Here is a 24042-nt window from a genome sequence, read left to right on the forward strand (position 1 = left end):
GCTGTTCGACCAGTTGATCCAAAGAGCATTCCCCAGTGTCCCTTGCTGGTAGTACCTGGAGGCGAAGTCTCGGCATTTGCTGTTTTCGGCGGTGGCGAACACACCTTTCGAAGACTTCTCCTAGTACTTCGTCGTTTATGACCCATTCGTGGTTTTCCTGAATCAGTCTGCTCAGTGCGTCTGCCTGAAAATTCTGCACACCTGGCAGATGGTTAGCCTCTGGCCAGAAGCCAGTGCCAGGTCGTCTGCGCCTCCCGAGACAGGGTGCGCGATCTCGAGCCCCCTTGCTTGTTGAGGTAATACATTGTGATCGTATTGTCCGTCTGTACAAACAGAGAGGTGGTCTGGAAGGATGGATGAAAAGCCTTCAGTGCCAAGTGAACAGCTCTGAGTTAGGAAATTGATGTGATACGTGGACTCCATCGGAGACCACGTGCCTTGAATCTGTAAGCCTCCCGAATGCGCTCCCCAGCCGTGGAGAGAAGCATCCGTCACGATAGTCTGAGTGGGAATGTCCTTGTGCAAGCGAACCCTCTGAGGAGATTCTCCGCTGAACACCACCACTTCAGGGACTGACGAGCATGCGGAGACAGTCGTATCTTGTCGTCCCAAGATCCTCTCCTCTGGTCCCATTGGTCCTCCAAGCACTCCTGCAGAGGTCTCATGTGTAGTCGTGCATGAGGAGTGAGGAAGATACAAGAGGCCATCGACCCCAGTAGAGAAGACACCGTCCTCACTGTTGTAGATGGAGCGGTCATAAGAGCCTGAGCCTTCCGAAGGATCGATCGCCGTCGCTCCTCCGAAGGAGACACGCTTGCTGACAGCGTATTGATGGTGGCTCCCAAGTACTGAATGCACTGGACCGGGATCGGGACAGACTTGGACATGTTGATGTGCAGCCCCAACTTGTTCAAGAGAACGCACGTCTTCTGGAAGTGTGCTTGAGCTTCCGAGAAGGAGGAGGCCTTGATCAACCAATCGTCCAGGTACGGGTAGACAAACACCTTGTTCTTCCTGAGGTGTGCCGCTACCACTGCCATGCACTTCGAGAATGTTCTGGGCGCAGACTTCAGCCCGAATGACAGCACTGTGTACTGTTAATGATTGGTGCCGACTTGAAATCGCAAAAACTTCCTGTGTTTGCACGCGATGGGCACGTGGAAGTACGCATCCTGTAGGTCTATGGCACAAAGCCAGTCCCCCTGTTGCAACTGAGGAAAAATCTGATGCAACGACAGCATGCAAAATTTTTCTCTGCGAATCCATTTGTTTGCCTGCCGCAAGTCCAGAATGGGCCTGAACTTGTTCTTGTCCTTCTTGCGAACCAGGAAGAACCGGGAATACAGACCTCTTCCTCTTTGTGACAAAAGTACGTCTTCTATCGCCCTTTTCCTTAACAAGATATTGGCCCCTGCCAGGAGCTCGCGCAGTTGATACTGCGAGCTGACCGGAGGGATCGCTGTAGGAGGGCTGATGAACCTAAGAGTGTATCCATTGCAAACAATATTCAGCACCCACTTGTCCTGAGTAATTTATCTCCACTCTGCCAGAAAAAATTGAACGCTTTCCCCCACCGGAGCGGGTAACGGATGAAGGGGAAGTAACGGCTCAGGGTCGAGACCCGGCTGGGCCCTTGTTCGCGGTAGAGGACTGCTGTCCCCCTCTACCCTTCTGTCGTTTCTGGAAGGGCCTCCGGAACTGCTGCTGTTGTTGCTGCTGCTGTCTCGAAGACTGCCCCCGTCCTCTTCCTTGTGCGCCGTAGCGCCTTTGGAACGGCCTGTAGGATTTCTTCTCTTTGGGCTTCTCCAAGCCCACAGCCGTAAGTGTCTCAGCCTCCGCCTTCATGCGGGCCATCTCATCATCTGCGTGTTTTCCGAACAAAGTATCCCCGGAAAAAGGCACTTTGGCCACGCGCTGCTGGGCGTCCGGCTTGAGTGACGTGAGCCGGAGCCAGGCATGTCGTCGCTGATTGATTCCATGGCAGTAACCATGGGCAGCCAACAAGGAGACATCCGCAGCCGCGCTGATGACCTGATTGGACACCAGCATCCCTTCCTTGAGGATCTCTTGGAAGTCCTCCCTCTTGTCTCTTGGTAGCAGTTCCACGAACTGTTGCAGGGAGTCCCACAGCACCTGGTCATAACGTCCCAGCAGAGCTGTATCGCTGGACGCCTTCATGGCTGTGGATGCGGTCCCACACGCCTTCCTCCCAGCTGAGTCGATCCACCAACTCTCTTTATCTGGCGGCACTGTGGAGAACGGGGAGGTACAGTGTAGCTTCCTGGCCGCCGTCACTATCACCGAATCCGGTACCGGATCAACTCTCAGAAAGGCAGGGTCCGAATCCGGGGCCCTGTACTTCTTTAGAAGTCGGGAGGGAGCGGCCTTCACCACCGCCGGTGTGAGGAACAGCTCCTCTGCGGGTTCCTTCAATCCAGGTACTAGCGGAAGCAAAGGGCGAGACAGATGCCTCTTGTGAAGCATCTCGAATAACACTGACGTCGAAGGTGTAGGAGACGTCACAGCGATACCCAACTTCGCAGCCCCCCTCAGGAGGACCTCCTGGAAAGTGGCAATGTCATCCACTGGAGAAACCCTGGTCTCTGGGGGAGTCTGATAAGGTCGGGGAGTAGGAATGGGTCCTGGAAGAGTCGGTGCGGGACCTAGACCCCCGCCTCCTATGGCGACGCCTTGATCTGGTGGAGGATCTATGACGACTCCTTGATCTTCCTCTCCGTCCGGAGCGTGAACGTGACCTCCTCGGCCGAGGGCGATCAACCGGAGCGGGTGACTTGGGCTTGGACGGGGCCTTCGGTTTAGGCGTACCCTTGGGAGGCGTAGGAAGAATAGGCAACGAAGTCGACCTCGGTGGAATTGGAGGCGGCTTCACTGGTAACCCTGGTCCAGGTTGCGGTGGAGGCAACGGAGGAGGAGTAGGAGTCCTCGGGGGGAGGCCCCTCGGCAATGGAGGAGGGGGAGTCACTTTCCCCGACGGGGTATACACCTCGGAGTACACCGAGCCCGGCGAACCTCCATCTTTAACCGCCTGGGACGTTGGCGAACTTCCCAGGGCGTCAGGCCTCTTTCCGCCTCTCTTTGACGTCGAGGAACGGCGACCAGACGGCGAGGGCCGGCCTCCTGACGTCGAGCGCCTCTTCTTCGGCGACGAACGCTTTCGCCTCGATGTCGATCTTCTACGCCTCGACGGCGACCTTCTGCGCCTCAACGGCGATCGTCGGCGCCTTGACTGCGACCGTCTGCGCCTCGACAGCGATCTTCCATGCCTCGACGGCGATCTTCCATGCTTCGACGGTGATGTGTGCCTCGACGGCGACCTGGGCCTTGACGTCGACCCGTGCTTCGACGGCGACTTGTGCCTCGACGGCGACCTGTGCCTCTGCGGCGACCTTGACGACGAGGACTCCCTCGACGCCAAACGCCTCCTCTTCGCGGACGGCGAACGGCGGTGTCGCCTCGACGGCGAGCGCCGACGCCTAGCCTGTCGACGTCGAAAGCTCGACGCCGACGTCGATGACGAAGAGACAGTCACCGGGGATTTTGAAGGTCTAGTAACATCCCTCGACGCCGAGCGTCGACGTGGTTTGGTCTCCGACGATGGGGAGCAGACCGTAGTCATTCCTCTCGACGCCGTAGTGGGCGCAACAGACCCAGGCGGAGAATGGTGACGTTTGCTGGCCTTCCTGCCCCTGGGGAGCCCCCCAGAGGCCTCAGCATGGGCAGAAGAAGCCCCTCCAGACCCACCTTGTGCCTTCAATCTTCTTTCCTCGAGGCCCTGAAGTCTGATCTTCTTCCTGTCATTCAGGGTCCTGTCAGAGAAGCCTTGACATATCACACACTCCTCTGGGATATGTGAAGAGGGAAGGCAGAGGATACACACCTCATGGGGATCCGATTTGGCCTTCTTCCTGGAGCACTCCGGGCATTTATCGAATAAAGCAGGCATATTCGACAAAAAACAGAGTGCAAGAACCAAGGAGAAAGGTACCAAAGTGCAATAAAGCACTTAACTTGAGAAAAGTAGTGAATAAAATCACCAAAAACCCTTAAAAAGGGAGAGCTCAATGCTCCAGGGTCCTGCTTGCAGGAGCCGGAAAAAAGAACTGAAAGTAAAAGGGACCTGCAGTGCATTCTGGGATACTGTGAAGTTCTGGAAAGTTCTCTTAAAAGCACAGTACCCTGTGTTAAGCCACATAATGGCAGCCTATGGGGCTTGTCTGTCCATGTCTTCCTCTTTATCATTTCAGAGGGTTTTTGCTGCTAGGGCAAAGGAAATCTGGACAGGCTTTGCTGTTTGTGGATTTTTGGTGGAATTTCTAGTTGAAGTACTGGACAGTGTAGCCTGTTTATAGGCTGCATTATATGTCTTTAAATTATCTCTCAAGTGTCTGTGCAGTTCTGCATTTGTTCGACACTTTAAGAGATTATTTTTGATTGCTCCGGGGTCTACGCACATGGGCAGGACTATCCACTAAATTATGACTATAACAGAGATTCCCCTACTACAGAATGTCAATTGAAAGTTTCAGATTACTGGGAACCTGGCTGCGCGGGGATCAGCAGTGGGTCAGAGAGATGTGTGGCTATATTTTGAACAGTTAACCTTCCTGCTTACGTCTGTTAATGCAAATGCTACTTACCAGTATGCATCTGTTCTTGGCATGTAGGGCTGCTGACATTCATATCTGTGCATAGATCGCCGCCTAGTGTTGGGTCCGGATGATTGCACATTGTTGTCCTGGAAGAGTCTTTTGCAGTTCGAGGCATGTGGGCTGCTGAATTCATATCTGTGCATAGAATACATAGCAGTCCCTCCATTAGCGCCGGCCGCCCGTGCCAGCTGCAGCAGTCTGAAAAAGTGTTTTGAGAACAGCCTGACCAACCGCTGCCTGCTGTTTGGAGTGCACGTCTACACAGTAATGTTTAGTAAAAGTATGTGTGGTAGACCATGTGGCTGCTCTACAAATATCTTCCAAGGGAATGTTACCTAGGAAAGCCATAGAGGCCCCCAACTTCCTGGTGGAGTGGGCTCTTGGTGGGATAGTGAGAGTGCGTTTAGCTTTAGCGTAACAGATCTGAATGCATTTCACGATCCACCTAGCGATCCCAGCTTTGGAGATAGCGTTTCCCTTGTGGTGTGAGGCAAAAGCAACGAAAAGCTGCTTGGTTTTGCGAAAATCTTTTGTCCTGTCAACGTAGTACATCAAGGCTCTTTTAACGTCAAGGGTGTGGAGCATCCGCTCCGCCAGCGACTCTGGGTTTTGGAAAAACACTGGCAACTCAATTGTCTGGTTCATATGGAATTGAGATACAACCTTGGGTATGAATTTCGGGTTAGTGCGGAGTACAACCCTGTTAGCATGTACTTGGAAGAAAGGTTCTTGGATGGTGAGCGCCTGCAACTCGCTAACCCTCCGTAGCGATGTAATTGCTACTAAGAAAGCAACCTTCCAAGTCAGAAACTGAAGCTCACAAGAGTGCAGTGGCTCAAAGGGAGGACCCATCAGCCTTGTAAGAACCACATTGAGGTTCCATTCTGGAGCTGGTGGGGTCCTTGGTGGAATGACTCTCTTGAGTCCTTCCAGAAAAGCCTTGATAGCAGGGACCTTAAAAAGTGACAGGTGTTGCCTATTCTGGAGGTATGCTGCCATAGCAGACAGGTGAATGCGGATGGAAGAGTACGCCAAATTGCATTGATACAGGTGGAACAGGTAACAAATGATGTTTTGAATGGAAGCATCTAGCGGGTCAATATCGTGGTTTACACAGTAAATGACAAACATCTTCCATTTAGCCGCATAACAAGCTCTAGTAGTGGGCTTTCTTGCCTTCCGAATGATGTTCATGCAATCGGGAGGAAGATTGAGGTAGCCAAACTCTAGGACTTCAGGAGCCAGATCGCCAGGTTGAGCTGTTGCGGATCTGGGTGCTGAATGTCGCCATGGCTCTGCGTCAGAAGGCTGGGTGTGAGATGTAGCCTCTGATGCGGTACCACGGACAGTTCTAGAAACGTGGTGTACCATGGTTGGTGAGCCCACGTTGGAGCAACCAGGATGAGAGTTATCGAGTGCTGCCTGAGCTTGCGTGCCACCAGCGGTATCAGAGGTGCCGGGGGAAAAGCGTATGCAAATCTGCCTGACCAGTTCATCCACATCGCATTGCCCTGCGATTGCGGGTGTGGGAACCTGGCGGCGAAGCTTCGGCATTTTGCGTTCTCCTTTGTGGCGAACAGGTCTATCTCTGGATGATCCCACCTTTGGAAGTACGGTTGGAGTACTGATGGATGTATCTCCCACTCGTGCATTTGGTGGCTGTGCCTGCTGAGCAGGTCCGCCATCTGATTGTCCTTGCCCGGGAGATGCTCTGCCATGAGGAAGAGGTTCCTCTGAATGGCCCACTTCCACATGCTCTGAGCCAGATGAGACAGCTGCGGAGAGTGGGTGCCCCCCTGCTTCTGAATGTAGTACATGGCCGTCATGTTGTCCGTCCGGATCAACACGACCTTGTTGCACAGATGTACTTTGAATGCCTTCAAGGCCATGAAGATTGCCATCAGTTCCAAAACGTTGATGTGCATCTTCCTTTGCTGTAGTGTCCATAGTCCCTGCACTATGTAGTGGAGTACATGCGCTCCCCATCCCTGGAGAGAAGCGTCCGTTGTCAGGATAATCTGTGGCACAGGCTCCTGGAACGGTCGGCCCTTGCAAAGGTTTTGTGGATTCCACCAATGCAGAGAGTTGTACGCCCGACCGCTCACCAACACTAGGTCTGTCAGTTGCCCATGAGCCTGAGTCCACTGACGTGCCAGGCACTCCTGAAGCGGACGCATATGTAGTCTGGCGTGCGGGACGATGGAGATGCAGGAGGCCATCATGCCTATCAACTGCATGAACACCTTCGCTGGAAGCGAGTGCTGAGGTCTGAATCGTTGGATCAGCGTCTGGATACAGGCGATTCTCACTGAATTTGGCTGCGCAGTGGCTGCCAGAGTGTCTATTGTCGCGCCCAGATACTGCCGTATATGGGCGGGCTGGCGATGGGATTTTGGGTAGTTCCGCGAGAATCCCAGATCGTGCAGGAGGTGAATTGTGCGGGACACGTGGTCCGCGCACTGCTGTTCTGTCTTTGCCTGAATGAGCCAGTCGTCTAGATAGGGATAGACGTGGACGTTCTGGCGTCTTAGATGCGCTGCCACAGTCGCCAGGCACTTTGTAAAGACCCGTGGCGCTGTGGTGACCCCGAAAGGCAGAACCCTGAACTGGTAGTGCTGGTCTTGAATCGTGAATCTGAGGTACTTCCTGTGGGAAGGATGCAGGGGGATATGAAAATACGCATCCTTCAGATCTAGCGTAGCCAGGAAGTCCCCCTGTTGAAGCAGGGGGAGGACCTGCTGCAACGAGAGCATATGGAAGTGCTCCGATAGAATATACCAGTTGATGGGCCTGAGGTCCAGGATGGGCCTTAGGGATCCGTCCTTTTTGGGGATTAGAAAGTACAGAGAGTAAACTCCTGTTCCCCTTTCTTGCAGTGGGACGAGCTCTATTGCCCCTTTTTGCAGCATGACTTGAACCTCCTGCTGCAACAAGTGCAAGTGCTCGCCGGACATAGGACGGCTTCTTGGAGGTATGTTTGGTGGAGTGGAAGTAAGTTCCAGACAGTAACCGTACTGGATAAGAGACTTGACCCACCTGTCCGTGGTGATGGATTTCCACGCGGGCAGGAACTGCTGGAGTCTCCCCCCGACCGGTGTTGTGTGGTCGGGGGGCAGTGACAAGGCGTCACTGTTTGTTGGCTGTGGAGGACCTGGAGCTGTTGTTTCCACGTCCCCTGCCTTTGATGTTGTTGCCCCTGTAACCACCTCTACTCTTGTTGGTGTATGAGGTCTGGGTGTTGGTCTTGTAATACTGTGTGGACTGTGATGCCTGACCCCTTGAGGTGCCTCTGTGATTGGAGCGGCGAAAGGAACCACCCCGAAACTGCTGAAACTGGAGGGCCCCCATAGACTTGGCAGTGTCCGTGTCTTTTTTCATCTTTTCAAGTGTTGCATCCACCTCGGGGCCAAACAGGTGGTCAGGATTAACCGTTTGGTTCAGGATCGTTGTCTGTATATCTGGTTTGAATCCGGATATCCTAAGCCATGCATGTCTTCTCAGCAACACCCTAGTGTTGATTGCCCTGGAGGCGGTATCAGCCACGCCCAGCGCACATTTGATGGAAGCGTTGGTAATCAACTTCCCTTCCTGAATCAACATTTCACCTGCCTCCTTGTACTGATCAGGCAAGTGCTGCAGAAGTATTTCTAGGGTGTCATAATGCGCCCTATCGTAGCGTGCAAGTAGGGCCTGTGTGTTCGAAATGCGCCAAATATTAGCTGCCTGCGCAGCAATTCTTTTCCCTGAGGCTTCAAATATTTTTGACTCTTTGTCTGGGGGAGGAGCGTCACCCGTTGTCTGCGAGTTCGCCCGCTTACGTGCGTTGGAAACCACCAAAGAATCCAGTGGCAAATGTCCCCTGATGTACGTTGGATCCGAGGGCGCTGCCTTGTATTTTTTATCAATTCGAGGATTGATGACTCGCGCCCGAGTGGGCTCCTTGAATACCTCTGGCGCATGCTTCAGCACTCCCTTCAGCATAGGCAGTGTCTTGACCGACTTTTCAGCCACTGAGAAAGTGTCAAACAAAAAATCGACATCCACAGGATCTGAATGTAGGTCTACATCATGATTAGCTGCAGCCCTCTCAATCAGAGCGTTGAAGGCTGCAGAGTCCTCTGTGGGAGAAGTCTTTGCAGCAAAGAGCTGCGGTTCATGACCGGAGTGCGGGTCCTCAGGGTCGCCTCCGGCGGACCAAGGTTCATGTACCTCCTCCGGATCCGAGTATGCTGGATAATTGTACTCGTCCTCTTCATCTCCGTCACCTTCTCCAGCGTTGGAATGCGTTGGTGAAAGTTCTAAATTATGTGGAGATGCAGGCTCTATAGGGGCAGAAGTACCCGCAGAGTCCTTCTTGTTTTTGAGTGGAATACGATAATTCTCCAACACCGGCTCCGTGGTGATCTTCCTTTTGAGGAGGGAGAGCTTCCCGGTGTTGGCGTCGATAATAACCTCCCGACGCTCCTCCTCTGCGAGCGGCTGGAGTCGATGCTTCGGCACCACCAAGGACGCTTTGGGCGTTGAAACCACCTTCAAAGGCACCCCAGCCCCATGCTTCGGAGCGAAAGCCTTCGGCGGCAGCGTGTAGCGGATAGGCGTCTGCGCCTTTGCCGGCTTTGGTGTAGGCTTCGGCGCCACATCCTTCGGTTCGGGAGCCTCAGCGTCCTTCCGAATCCTCTGCAGGGACTCGACGACCTTTTTGGCTAAGGCCGGAGAGGGCTGGACCGGCTCGAGCGATTTTCCCGAGTCCGGAGTCGGGTCGGTGAAAGGCACGGTCTTCGGAGCCGACACATCACCATCTTTGGCCTTGACGGCCGGAGCCGGCGCAGCCAGATCTTCGGCGCCGTCCCGACGCTTCTTCGGAGCCTTTTTCAGGTCATCGACCTCGACCCCCTTCGGCGCCGACGCGGCCGCGTCGGACGTCTTCGCCTTCGGCTTCGACACCGGGATCTTCGGGTCGGCCATCTTGGCGTGGCTCTTGCTGTCGGCCATTTTGAATTTCTTGGACTTCGAGGCCTCTGGAGCCGTCTGTCCCACCAGAGCGACTTTCACTTTCGGTTTCGAAACCGTTGGTGTAGACCCCGATGGCTTCACTTTAGTTTTCTTCAACTGGAGTGGCACATCAGAAATGTCCGTGGCCGGGCCCGGAGGCGAGGCCGTGGGACGGTTAACAGGGTCTTGGGTAAGGCCCGAAGGCGATCCCTCGACCTGGGCCGTGTAACGGGGGTTGACCCCTGAGTCAGTCTGAGGATGCTCCTCCTCCGAGCTATCCTCCACGGTGGCAACGGCCCCATCGTCGTCCCCTACCTCACCGACGACTTCATCAAACTCCTCGTCTCCCGCGTCATAGTTTTCTTCCTCCGACGCCGGGCTAGAGTCCGAAACTTGAAAGACATTGTCGTCTCCAACGTCTTCTTCGAAGATGTTGTCTGGCGGGGGCGCTGATAACTGGGCCTGGAGTCTAGCGGCCCGACGAAGCTTGAGAGTCTTCTTACACCGGAACTTTGAACAGGCCATACACCTGTCCTCGTCATGGTCCGGCGACAGACATTTGTTGCACACTGGGTGCACATCGAGGTGTGAATACTTGGAGGTGCACACCGGGCACCTCTTGAACGGAGTTCGTTCCATGTCTGGAGCGTCGTGTAGGCCCGTCCGCGCCGACAGCACACGGAAGGGTAGCAAGAGTTCGGAGCTGAAGAATAGTCAAACCCGAACGAAAAACGATACCGACGCCAAGCCTAAAGACCTTTTGGTCTCGAGTTAGGAAAGTTAAACTATTATCGATTCCGACAGACGGAACCGAAAACACATCCGAACCCAATGGCGGAAAAAAACAATCTGGGGATGGAGGCGATGCCCATGCGCACTGTAGTCCAGGGGAGGAGCCACCTATCTCGTGATACTTCGAAGACTCTTCCAGGACAACAATGTGCAATCATCCGGACCCAACACTAGGCGGCGATCTATGCACAGATATGAATTCAGCAGCCCACATGCCTCGAACCCACATTACTGGTATGTGATATATTGTTTATTATGAGCTGAAGATTACCTTGTATATTGTTGTGAGAGTATCGACAGCGTGCCCTTTAATTCAGAATGACTAAAGACAAGTGAGAGAAAAAGAGCAAACAGTTCACAACGGAAACCAGAGTCAAGATTGGAATAGAACCAGGACAGCAAGCCCTGATTTATTGTTTATTAAGAACTGAAGATTACCTAGTAAATTGCTGTGGGAGTATAGGCATTGTGTCTTTTAAATTCAGAATGATTAAATACTAGTGAGAAAAAAAGAGCAAACAGTCCAGAACAGAAACCACAGTCAGGATTGAGATTAGAACTGGGACAGCAAGCCAACGAGTGAGTCAAAAAGAAAAAGGGACAAAGGTCCCAGAAATGGAAATTCATCTGTGAGCCTACAAGGGAGATAAATATCCCATAACCAGGACCGTGACAAAGAGCTTGACTAAAAATAAACAAGAGAGTGATAAGGGGCTGAGAGCCCAGAGCCGGGACAGTGATCCTGGATGATAGAATCCAGAGTGGGCGCTAGTATCCAGAGTAAGCCCGGAACCGGTATAGTGATCCCAGAAGCTGGTCATGGAGTCAGAATTGGGAGGTGACAAAGGTCCCAGAATTTGAACCACAACAGATAGCCAAGTCCCATGATTTCATTTGGAAAGGGACACGGGTCCCAGAATTTTGAAACACTTTTAATGTGGTGTATGAGGTGGTTATTATCTGTTAAGCCACTCATTGGTTAAATACGTGTATGCGATGGCTGTGTTATGTTTAGTCACTTAACACTAGGTATAGTGTATTGTATAATGGTGTGTTATTAAGACACCCTTTGTCTTTGAGTTTTGGGTAAGTGAGTGTAGAAGTGTTATGAGGGTGTTTGTTTACTGGTCTGTGGTGCGCATGTTTTTTCCTCATATATATGTTGTTTCGAGTTTGTTCCCTGTGTGTTGCTCGTTGTATCGGTCTGGCAAACTGGTGTGATTTGTGGATTATGGGTTTTGGTGTATGATGTAGGTTGGGTGGTTTAATTCACGAAGTGATGTAATGCTTTATTCAGAATGTAATGTGGTGTGAAATCTCTAGTACAGTTTTGTGCGAGTTGTAACGTAGTGCGGTGTGAAAGAATGTTCTTTTAATTATCGACAGTGTGCGAGATGAGATGTAGTATGGTGTGACAGGATTTATCTTTTATGTTAGTTTGATGAGATGTGGTATGGTGTGACTGGTTGTGATGTTTATTATTGTATTGCATTTTTTATTCTTAGCGTATTGTATTAAATTTCTTGACTATATGTTATTTGCCATATTGTCATTATTTTAATTGTTTCATCTAATCTATTTCACAATGCATTTTTCCCCCTAAAGAAGGGAGATATGTTGTAACTTAAGTTTACCTGCTGCTCAGCTAAATGTGTGTGGTGTGGAATGTTGGATGGATGGAATGTTGGATGTCTGTGAGTGTCAGTTGGGTAAGGGGTGAGCAGCAGGCCAGCTGCTCCTGGTTGGGTTTTTCTCTTAACTTGTTGTAACAACTTAAATAAAGGAATCTACTTAATCTACGCCAGAAGTCTGGACTTCCTTTTGTTTACTACAGGATGTTTGCAGTTTATAGGTGGAGATGGTTTTTTAGGGATCTCGAAATGATGTTTAGCGGTAGTGAGGGGCCTTTAGGGTTCATGGATGAGTGGCGTTTAAGGAGGAAAAGGGTTTTTAGGGTGCAGGGATCAGTGGAATGTTGGGATGGTGTGGAGTTTTTTTTAGGATTCACAGATGGGCAGAGCTTAGGGCTGGTGAGGGGTTTCAAGGTTCAGTAATGAGTAGACATTCGGGGTGGTGAAGGGTTTTTTAAGGTTCAGGAATGCATGGAGTTTAGAAGTGGTGAGGGGTTTAAAGGGGTTAGGGATAGGTGGAGTATGAGCTTTTAGGATTCACAGATGGGCAGAGCTTAGGGCTGGTGAGGGGTTTCAAGGTTCAGTAATGAGTAGACATTTGGGGTGGTGAAGGGTTTTTTAAGGTTCAGGAATGCATGGAGTTTAGAAGTGGTGAGGGGTTTAAAGGGGTTAGGGATGGGTGGAGTATGAGCAGAAAGAGTTTTAAGGGTTCAGGAATGCGAGGAATGTAGATGACGAAATGTTACATTTAAAGTTCAGGGTAGGCTGGAGTTTAGAGGTCGTGTGGGGTATTTAGTGGTGTTTAGGGATGGTGAGGGTTTCGTAACATTCAGGTATGGGTGGAGTTTAGGGGTAGTACAGGGTTTTTAGGGTTCAGGGATGGGAGGGGTCTAGGCGTACACATTTTTAGGGCTCAGGAATGGGTGGAGTTTGGGGATAGTGAGGGGTCTGAAGGTGGGGTAAAGGGGTATAAGGGTTCAGGGACAGGAGGTGTTTTGGGGTCGGGAATTGGTGTAGTGAGTGGCTTTTAGGGTTCAGGAATAGATGAAGGTTAATGGTAGAAAGGCCTTTAAGGAGTATTGGGGGATAGGCGGAGTTAGGGGTCAGGTACGGTTGTAGTGATTGTTTTCTTTTACAGTTCAGGGATGAGTAGAATTTAGCAGTAGAAAGGGCTTTTATGGCTCTGGATGGGTGTAGTTTAGGGGTCAGGCAATGTGAAGTTTTTAGGGGCAGGAGTGGAAGATATTTGTGGGTAGTGAATGTTCAGAGAATTAAAGTCAACCAAGGTAAATGTATGACAATGCAAAAGGTGTAATTCTAAAATAATGTCCCCTAAAGTAAAGCACTGGGATAAATAACTGCACCAAAAATATTTCTGAAAGACCTACAACCATTTCATTTACATCTTAAAAAAATAAGCACGCAAAAGCCAACTTGAAGGAAAAAATAGGCATTCTATGAATAGTTTTTCATGAAATGGTAAATGCGTTCATCCTGCAAATTCCATTAAACAGGTTTGGTGAAATGTTTTCTCAGTAATGGTATTCTATTAAATCCTTATTCCATACAAAACCATACCCTGTAAATCTCTGCAGGGTGGTCTAATGCTAAATAAAAAATACTTCATAAATGCCTGAGTTGATTTTTGCTATTTTTAAATACAGCTCCTTACCCTATTCTTGATTGAGCTTGTGTCAAATAGAGAACATTAGGTCTAAAGAATTCATGAATGCATCATAGTTTCTCCTCAAATGATCAGCAGCTGCTGGGCATCAAGTTCTCTGGATACTTCACATGGTAAAGCAATATTTTTCTACAATAAAGCTGGTGTGGTTATAATTTATATACTTATACTTTATTGTTCTGCAATTGCTTGATATAAAACAGCAGAAGAGCCATCGTGCTCTGCTCACAGAGAAGCGAGCTTCGCCAGGGCTCTGTGTAATGCAATCAAAATTCTGTGTAACGCTTTAGTTGTTACAGAAATGCCTCACCCAGTCTCTTTCGTTTGGCTTTACCAAACAGACCGTGTGTGTTGATGCGGAGATCACTGAACACGACGGAAAACTAAAATGCCGTGAAGGTGTGCTTAGGGTGACCACCAGGCATGGACGAAAATGCAGGATACAACTGTAAAAGGTCCAAGACAAAGTGTCAAAATTCAGGAAAAAGATTCTGGACAAAAAAGGTCACTTTTGCAGACATATTCGAGGTGCAGCAATACCCCACTACTTTATCAATGCATTTATACTATTTTTTTATATTACACTTTTTCTGCACTGCGCTGTATGGCGTTACCTCTAGGTATGCTACATTCGGATGGTGCATTGTGTCCTTGTTCTTCAGTAAATTGATGCCCTTGAGTACGGTGTCAAGAGCAGCACCCCCTAGCCAAATGTAACCAATCTTTCTGAGAGCGATTTTAATAGAAACATTTTGATTATGTTTCTAAAGATTTCAATATGAATAGCAAACAGTTTGTGGAACATTAGGGTTCATGTGTACAGTGGCGTAACAGACGCCCTACGGAGCCTCTGTGGTGCAGGGGGGAGAGAGGGGGCCGAGCTTCGAGGGGACTCCAGCATTGGCAAGTCCCTGGCCTGAGACCTCCGAACTGGGTCCGGAGCATGGGGCCCCCCTGCATGTACTTTGCAGGGGGCCCCTTCGATTTTCGTTAGGCCACTGTCTCAATATCCCTAAAAGTGGTAGACAGCCCAATATTATAAGGAACTGAAAAGAGGTGAACACAGAAGTACCCCATACAAGGTTGTACCACAGTAACAGCCACAATTCGGATAGACACAATAAACAAATATGCTCAACCAAGAAGCAGGAACTAAAACACAGGCAGAGCTCTGCTAGCCCTGGCTTTAGAATGGACGCTTATGGGGCATCAACTTCTGGTGAAGCCACCAAAATACTTGGGGATGGAGTGTTTGACCAAACATACATGTGGATGTGATCCAGTGTGTAGAAGATATCTTGATCTGGTTCAATCCTTAGGATCCACACCTAAAATTCACCATTTGTGGCTTCTCTACTCGTGCAAGTCTCATGGGCCCCTGGAACCAATAAATCCTATTGCTTAAACTTGGCTGCTTGGGTTCGCTAATGCATGGAAGGAAATGGGGATCCCTCTTAATACCTCTTATCTCGGTGAAGCCAATTTCCTTTCTTTTCTATTCGAGAAGGGTCTCTCCTATAGGACCATTAATGTTTTCCAGTCAGAAGTTTCTGCTTGACACCCTTGCTTTGACTGTTATCCAATGGGAAAGAGTGAATCATATGCAGGTTAAGGAACGGTATCATCCTTTCACATCCACTTTCATCGTATTACTCCTTGATATGGATGCGAACACAGTCCTCTCTGCCTGGCCTTTTACACTAGAGTTGTCTCTCAAACAACTGTCAGCTAAGCTAAGCTAACCTTCCTTCTCAATTTAAGCATCATCAATCAAGGGTCCAACCTCAAGGCCCTTTCCATCCGCGAGAGGTCCTTCTCTTCTGATGGAGTTGCCGTCATCATTTCGGGGCCGATTTAAAACAGGTTCTGTACCATTTTCATTCTATATCCTGTCTTTCCAAGCAACCCTCAACTTTGCATTGCGAGGTATATTGAAGAGGTTGAGAGGTGTACAAGTTCCCGCAGACATCCCTCTCTTTCACAGCTGCTCATCTTCATCAGAAAGCCCCTTGTATGTGGTGAGCACTTTGACCCTTGACAGATAAATTTGCTAGTTGTTATCAGAAATGGGCATTGACGTTTCCCAGTTTGGTGCACATTCAAATCGCGCAGCCATGGCCTCCAAGGCCAACTTTACTGGCAATAGCCTAGACAACATTTTGAAAGAAATGGTTTGGTCAACAACATCCACTATCCAGACCTTCTACATCATACCAATTGAGGGTGCAGCAAATGCTACGCTTGTTAGGATATGAACATATACTTAAATTACGCCTCCTTGTCCTACCATAAAATAAGGATTTTCCTAGATTGTACCAAGGAAATCTAAAACACTTTGAAAACAGGAAAGTGTAAAAAAAGTACGCCTTCCCTTTGGACACCTCTCTGACAGTTGGTACCTACCTTCTATCCGCTAACAGTGTGTGGCATTTTACCTTCCGTCTACCTACTTTTCCTTAATGTAAAGTTCACATTGTGGTTTCTTTTCAATGCATTTTCTTCTCTTATCAAAGGGTTTCTGCAGCCTCTTTCTTAATTGCGCTTTTACCACCTTTTACCTTCCAACCTGATCATTTTGTCAGATTTAAAAGATCCAGAAGTGTTTGTCTCCTGGTTGTTTCCTAAACCTCTCCTATAGGTTACCCAGGTATGAATGTCTACACATGTTTACCTTTCTCATCGACTATCTATGTTCTGGCTATTCTCAATTGGTTTTTGAGCTACACGCATGGAAAAGAAGAGAATGGATCTTTATCAGAGAGGTGCAGGCAGTGACAAAATTGTCGGTCTTATATTAATTTAACTAATTGTGTTTTCGTTCTCATTCTTAAGCAGTAAGAATGCAAGAGAATGCCAGGACAATTAAAGAGAAATATGGTATGTAATCAAAGAGTAAATATATCTGCACTTCTGTGCGAATTAAGAATCATGTTTCCTTCTCCAATATGAAGCAGGCTCTCAGTCTCAAATTTTCATTTATACACAAATTGGAAATGGGCAGCTGCAAGTTCAACATTTCATGAAGATTTGATTTATTGCAAGCGTTATTATGCATTATGAATTAATATTTTTTTCGGTAGTCCGTACTTACAAGTCCAAGCTTCCCTGTTTCAATTAAAAGCTTGTTCAAATACCGCTTAAAAATCGGGATACTGCTACTTTCATGTGATCTAGACTTCTCCTTTTTCTGAAAAGAATCAACCTGGAACAGTAAAGCAAACATTGTATTGGTAGTGAAAAAACAATAGGATAGATTTACAACTACACAACAGTATCTGTACTCGTACCCCACTTGAGCTCCAACATACTTTAATAGTAACTGAGGCCCCGAAATGTCCAATAATCAATCTGACATTAACAAAAAGAGTGAAAGAGAGTTTTGATGTTCTTTATTGCCCAGTTAAGGGAAAATAGTCATTGACATTTTTTAAAACACATGCATGTTTATTTATAAGTTACGATTATTTGGTTGTTTAAACTTGCATTAAACTTCCAAAAGATTTTCTGGAGGTATTGATGTATGTGAGTATTGGGATGTCTATATAGCACTATCCCAGAAAGCAACAGTGGATCTAAAGCTTGCAACCTGAAATGGACAAAATAGTTGAAGGCTGGACCAAGTGAAGTGTAGTCGCAGCATACGGTGTAGGTAAACTATACCCAACATGGTGAGAGATTTTCAATAACTCTTGAGAAAGTGGTACAGATCGGTCCTAAATGTACTCTATAGAGGAGAGGGGAACGAGAGGAATGAGGGTTAGGTCAAGAAAGGAAAGATGGGAGTGTGGTGCGGTTAGAAGAAGAAGAGAAGGGAGGCAGGGAGTGAGGAAAAAAAGCTGGTTAGGAAGAAGGGACACGGTGGAGAGTAAAGGGACAAAAGGAGGAGCAAGAGAGGTAGGAACTAGATCTGAAATATGGCAGCTGAAGGAGATGAATCTGGAAATGAGAGGGACAAGAGAGGAAAGAGTAGGACTAATGAGAGACAGTGGAGTTAAGAGTGGGGGAAAAGGTTTGATGCAAAAAAGGAAAGATGCTTTGAGAAACGAGGGCAGAAAGATGAGAGAAGAGAAGAGAGAAAGGGAGGCAGAAGAGACGTAAGAGGATGGAAGAGGGGTAAAAGTGGAGACAGACTGGAAAGAATGGCAATAAAGGGAAGAGAGGATAAAAGGGGGAGCAGAGGCGAGAAAAGATGGCAGGAAAAAGGGAAAGTGAAGGGGGGAAAACGGTTCAGAAAGACAGTAAGATCTGGGAGGGGCAAGAAAAGGAAGAAATGAGGAAAGGGGAAGTGCAAGAGGAGAAATAGCAGAGTGGCAGGTGAAAAAAGAGCGGCTGAATGTGAGAGAGGCACTTCAGGAGAGCAGGGAGGAACAATATTGGAATGATGGAGGAACAAGGGAGGAGAAGAGAGCTGGTGAGGAAAGGTGCGATTGGCTAAAGGAAAGATGGTCTTGAATAGCAGAAGCAGAGGAAAGAAGAGGATGAGAGGAAAGATGGTACACAAAGGAGAGCAGTGAAAGAGAACAAGACCCAAACAAAGACGGGGCAGAAGAGAAAATGGGAGAAAGGGGAGGGGTAAGAAATTAGGAAAAACAAGAGGAGACGGAAAAGGGGAGGAAAGGGGAGATATGGGAGGAAGAAGAGGAGGGGTAAGAAGGTGATGAGGGGAGCAGGGAAGTACAGAGGGGGAAAGAGGCTGAAGCAGGAGAAACCAGAGGAGGCAAAAGGACAATCAAATAGGAGAGGATAGGGGTGAGGAAAGAAGGGGGGGCATGAGAAGAGAGAGAGGCAGGAAAGGAGGTGAGCAAGAAAGGAAACATTGGAATGAGGGGAGATGCTCAAGAATATAAAATGGCAGGAAAACGGGGAGAAAAGACGAAGGAGGGTAGAAAGAAGGAGGAGCATTCAATGAAAAAGGGGGGAAATGGCGCAGCGCTATGAGAGTAACAAGCATTAGAAATGCAATAGGTCTCGCAGCATTAGAGTTAGTGCTTTTAGAATTGTTAATGGTTTTTTTTGTAAATCTTTAGCATGAGGTTGAGGGTGAGTGAGGGTGAGGTGTTGAGGGTGAGTGAGGGTGAGGCTGAGGGGTTGAGGGTGAGTGAGGGTGAGTGAGGGGTTGAGGGTGAGGGGTTGAGGGTGAGTGAGGGTGAGGGGTTGAGGGTGGGTGAGGGGTTGAGGGTGAGTGAGGGTGAGGGGTTGAGGGTGAGTGAGGGTGAGGGTGAGTGAGGGTGAGTGAGGGTGAGTGAGGGTGAGGGTGAGTGAGGGTGGGTGAGGGTGAGTGTGGGTGAGTGTGGGTGAGTGTGGGTGAGTGTGGGTGAGTGTGGGTGAGTGTGGGTGAGGGTGAGGGATTGAGGGTGAGGGGTTGAGGGTGAGTGAGGGTGAGTGAGGGTGAGGGGTTGAGGGTGAATGAGGGTGAGGGAGGGTGAGGGGTTGAGGGTGAGGGGTGGAGGGTGAGTGGGGGTGAGTGAGGGTGAGGGGTTGAGGGTGAGTGAGGGTGAAGGTGAGTGAGGGTGAGTGAGGGTGGGTGAGTGTGAGTGAGGGTGAGTGTGGGTGAGTGTGGGTGAGTGTGGGTGAGTGAGTGTGGGTGAGGGGTTGAGGGTGAGTGAGGGTGAGGGTGAGTGAGGGTGAGGGGTTGAGGGTGAGGGGTTGAGGGTGAGTGGGGGTGAGTGAGGGTGAGGGGTTGAGGGTGAGGGGTTGAGGGTGAGTGATAATGAGGGGTTGAGGGTGGGTGAGGGTGAGTGAGGGTGAGTGAGGGTGAGTGTGAGTGAGGGTGAGTGAGGGTGAGTGAGGGTGAGTGAGGGTGAGAGTGAGTGAAGGTGGGTGAGGGTGAGGGGTTGAGGGTGATTGAGGGTGAGGCGTTGAGGGTGAGTGAGGGTGAGGGGTTGAGGGTGAGTGAAGGTGAGGGTGAGTGAGGGTGAGGGGTTGAGGGTGAGTGAGGGTGAGTGAGGGTGAGGGGTTGAGGGTGAGTGAGGATGAGTGAGAGTGAGGGTGAGTGAGGGGTTGAGGGTGAGGGGTTGAGGGTGAGTGAAAAATTCCACCAAGACCCCAAACCCCCAAGGACGCCACGAGCTGCTTTATGTTTAAAGAGAAAAAAGTGGAAGTATTTCGGGAATCCGAGCTGCTGCTGGCGCATCCTTGGACTGTGTGGTCCGGGGAGGAGGGAAGGGCCAGAGGGACTTGATGGGAGTGGTGGGGGGGAGGGGGAGGGTATAGAGAGGGAGAGGAGGAGAGACAGGACAGGGGCAAGCAGCAGAGACACGGCGACACGGCGGGAGAGGAAAAAAATAGACTTGAAACTTGTTTAAATCAATAACCCCCTTTGCACGATTTCTAGTTTTGCACAACATTCTAAACATCTGTAAGGGCCTGGTCGGACCCGCCCTAAAAAACACATGATCTATGAACACATTTTGGGTGGGACTACACCACCGTAAAGAGTATTAGCTCGGTAATCCTTGCAAGTAAAATACTTAACTTTTTTGTTTAACCTGTGCAGAAAACCAGCTGCTCATCGCGTGATTTTGTGCCCTCTGGGGCAAGAACCGCTTATTATTTGCTGTGCTTTTTTTTTGTTTGCTCAAACTTGCGGATCTTCTGAAGAACATGGTAAGTGTTCCTTGAATGCACAGACCTTTTACCAAACGTTTTTAAAGAGCTGCCACACACACAAAAACATGTTTTTATAACAATAATGTAGGTGTGGTCGAGTGGGATCCAGCAATGCACACGCTATCAGGAAGCATATGTCAATACAGCAGTTTTAAAAACACGCCAGAATCTGACCACACAACACTGTAATACAATACCGAACATACATTGAGTTGTCATCCCCGATTCACCGAAAACAGTATTTTGGATACAAGTCCACTGACGTATAACGTCAAACAGAATCAGCAGCAGTATTTGCAGTGAGCTGCGCTCTCTGCCTTGCTATCTCTCATTCTGGGGGGAGATTGCAAAATCTATCAGAGACGATGCAAGTTATTTGTTCAAACGCTGCTATTCTGTGTTCCTTCAGCCATTCAGCGGGGGTGAGGAGGACTGCCGTGCCCCTGTGGCGTTAAGTGCATATTAGCTGCAGCAAACGAACTCGCCAGCAATCTATCTGATCATTAAATACATTTTAAAACTGCCAATGACGCTTATCTTGGTAGAACGAAATCCACAATTCATGGCAGTTTGGTCCAAACCTCTCTCCGGTACTTTTATAACGATGGTCAGTCCTACAAAATAAGGAATGTGTCACATGGTTCCGAAGTAGCATGCTATTCACCGAAAAGCGCTTCACCGCCACGTCAGCGCTATCAAAATAAATACAAATACATGCGGACGAGCAGCAACTTCAACATCTATAATGATCAGGAAGGCCGGCATTTTTAGATGTTGCCTCCTTGACCAAGTATCGACCTTAGAAGGATGAAATGCGTTGGTTTGTTGCGCGAGTCCTGCGGATTAAACACAGATCTCAACGGAAGATGCATTACTCACTCAGCGACATTAACTCCACTGGCATAAAATAAACAAGAAAGGGTGGAGGGGGCAGGGGAGGAGGGGTCCGGGGAGGAGGGAAGGGCCAGAGGGACTTGATGGGAGTGGTGGGGAGGAGGGGGAGGGTATAGAGAGAGAGAGGAGGAGAGACAGGACAGGGGGAAGCAGCAGAGACACGGCGGGTACACCACCGTAAAGAGTATTAGCTCGGTAATCCTTGCAAGTAAAATACTTAACTTTTTTGTTTAACCTGTGCAGAAAACCAGCTGCTCATCGCGTGATTTTGTGCCCTCTGTGGCAAGAACCGCTTATTATTTGCTGTGAATCATGAAATATAATTTCAGGGGCACGTACTTACTCAAGGTAGAATAATTGCCTCCACGGAGAAACGGTATAGACGGAGGGTCAGTAGTGATCAGGAAGAAAACGTCCTAGGAACATAAAAAGGGGTCGAACGTCTAAGACACATACAATAACTTAATGGAGGCGGCATAAACAAAGGCTGCAGAGTTACGGGTGGGCAAGGACTCCAACTTACTTAGAAAACAAGACGGACGGACGGAAGACAGGGGAGGGGGGAGGAGAAATGCGACACGGAGGGAAGGGGAGGGGGCGGAGCGGGGGCGGAGAGGGGAGAGAGAGAGTAGGCAAGGGTAAACAAACACGGACGTGCGAAAACAAGACGGACGGACGGAAGACAGGGGAGGGGGGAGGAGAAATGCGACACGGAGGGAAGGGGAGGGGGCGGAGCGGGGGCGGAGAGGGGAGAGAGAGAGTAGGCAAGGGTAAACAAACACGGACGTGCACGCGCCCGTGACTTTTAAGGTCAATGCGCATGCGCATAAGTTTAATGCGCATGCGCATTGACCTTAAAAGTCACGGGCACTGCAAGGAATCGCCACGATTCCTTGCAGTTAGATAAAGAGTGGATGAGCCCCTATAGTCTCGCTTGCTCGATGCGCATGCGCATCGACAGGCGAGACCTAAAAAAGGGAAGAAAGATAGAAGAACACAGGAAACCTTACATGAGAGTAAAGAGGCAATGAGAGTAAAACATACAGGAGAGGAAACTTGGGTGGAGATCAGAGGACAGGGCTTTCATGAAGCAAAAAGGCAGAATCTAAACTAACAACCTACAGGAGAAAAAAAATCAACACCCGCACCGGAGGCAACGATCACGCATTATTTTTCTTTGCTTTATTTTTTAACAGCTGTTGCCTTGTTCATTTTTTTTTCTTTTTTTACCATCTCTTTATTAGGATTTTAAGGGAAAGGGAAGTTTCAGGGCGAGAACAGCACAGCTCAAGAGTACAAACAATACCAAGCATAGGAGAACACTTTTCGATTGTTTTGACCGCAACGGTGGGCGGGGCAATATTCAGTGGCTACAGGTGTGGGAACAGTGTATAATTCTGGAGCATCAGACTGGCGAATCATCAATATCCGGGGTCACATAATCAGAAACACTTCCCAAGACTTCATTCCCACCTCCCTCCGACCCACTGTCCGACGACAAGACCCCCCTCCCCCAGCCGGACTCGCCAGTAGCATATAAGGCATGGTGGTAGATGGGTACAACCCTGCCCTGTCTGTCTTCACGTAAGCCTTCAAAGGCGGCAAGATGCGTTCAAAGTTGCACATATTGTCTGTAACTATTGCAGTCAGGCGTTCTATGGCACATGTGCGCCACAACTTAGTCCACCAAAGCTCTATGGGGGGGTTGGGGGGGAGTTAGCTTCCGACCAAAAGCGCGCCACATGCTCACAGTGCCACCGCATGTGTAGGTAGGTGCCCCAGAACCCACATTCCCTCTAACAAAGATATGGGGTTCCCACCATTGCATGCGGTCGGACTATACAATGGTGCTGTACCATCTAGACAAGGTGTAATGTGCATAGGAGGGGTGGGTGCAGATAACCCAGTTTATTGGAATGGCAGTAGATAATTGGCTTTGTTTGTGCCTGAACGCCTTAGTGTCAGTGCCATTATGGCCTCTTTCGGGAATATTTAACAGGATGTGGAAAAGGGGGAATTATCCCTTGCTGGGCATGCTCTGACTGAGGATTGCATTTCTCTCAAATAGGTAATTAAAGAAACTCTTAACCCGACCAATGGTCTAATCATGTTAACTGAAAGGCTCTCTGAGCTCCTGGGGAGGGAAGAGGTGGTTGTTGACCAAGAGACCGCAGATACTAAAGGTCCCCTGGGAAGTGCACAGCTGAAGGCAGCCTGGATTTTTTTTTTCTTTTAAACTAAGGGAGACCCTCCTTGACAGTGCATACACACTCCAACTGATCTCGTCCTCCCGAGATACTGGAATCACTGGAGAAAAACTACAACCCTTTGGTTGTAAACACCTTCCCCAATTTGAAGACCCCCGCCCCCCCCCCCCACTCTCCCCCCACTGGAGGGGAGAGCGGGTTGTACAATGGGGGTTCATTTGATGAATAACCAGGATGCAGCATGCCCTGTCAGCCAGAACCTTCTCAATCTGTGGGGTGGATGATGAATACCCCCACCTCCGCCATGTTAAAGCCCAAACAACTGAATCATCAGCTGTTGTCTGATTGATGCATGCTCCTAAGGTAGTGGATTGTGTGGCAAAGAAAATCCATCAGCCATTAGCGAAAGAGAGCGAGATAAGGCTATATTTAAGGTGGAGTATCCACTGCCTTCACTGGAGAGCAAGATTACCCAGACACCAATATCAAAATGTGCACCTTCATGGCGAAATATATGAAGTACGCCAAGAAGGGGATAGACAATTCTTGGTGAGCCTGACAGG

General features: G+C 49.2%; 1 protein-coding gene across 4 annotated transcripts in view; it reads right to left on the minus strand.

Annotated features, from left to right (window-relative positions):
• CLCC1 (chloride channel CLIC like 1) overlaps positions 1 to 24042 on the minus strand; it is a 274427-nt gene that overhangs the window by 163331 nt on the left and 87054 nt on the right. For all 4 annotated transcript variants that reach the window (XM_086953903.1, XM_086953902.1, XM_086953905.1 and 1 more), the window contains exon 4: positions 16861 to 16971. In XM_086953903.1, the coding sequence (XP_086810029.1) occupies positions 16861 to 16971 (111 nt within the window). The remainder of the gene's footprint in view (positions 1 to 16860; positions 16972 to 24042) is intronic.

This window comes from Lissotriton vulgaris, chromosome 1_1 (genome assembly GCF_964263255.1).
Source record: "Lissotriton vulgaris chromosome 1_1, aLisVul1.2, whole genome shotgun sequence".
Taxonomy (NCBI): domain Eukaryota; kingdom Metazoa; phylum Chordata; class Amphibia; order Caudata; family Salamandridae; genus Lissotriton; species Lissotriton vulgaris.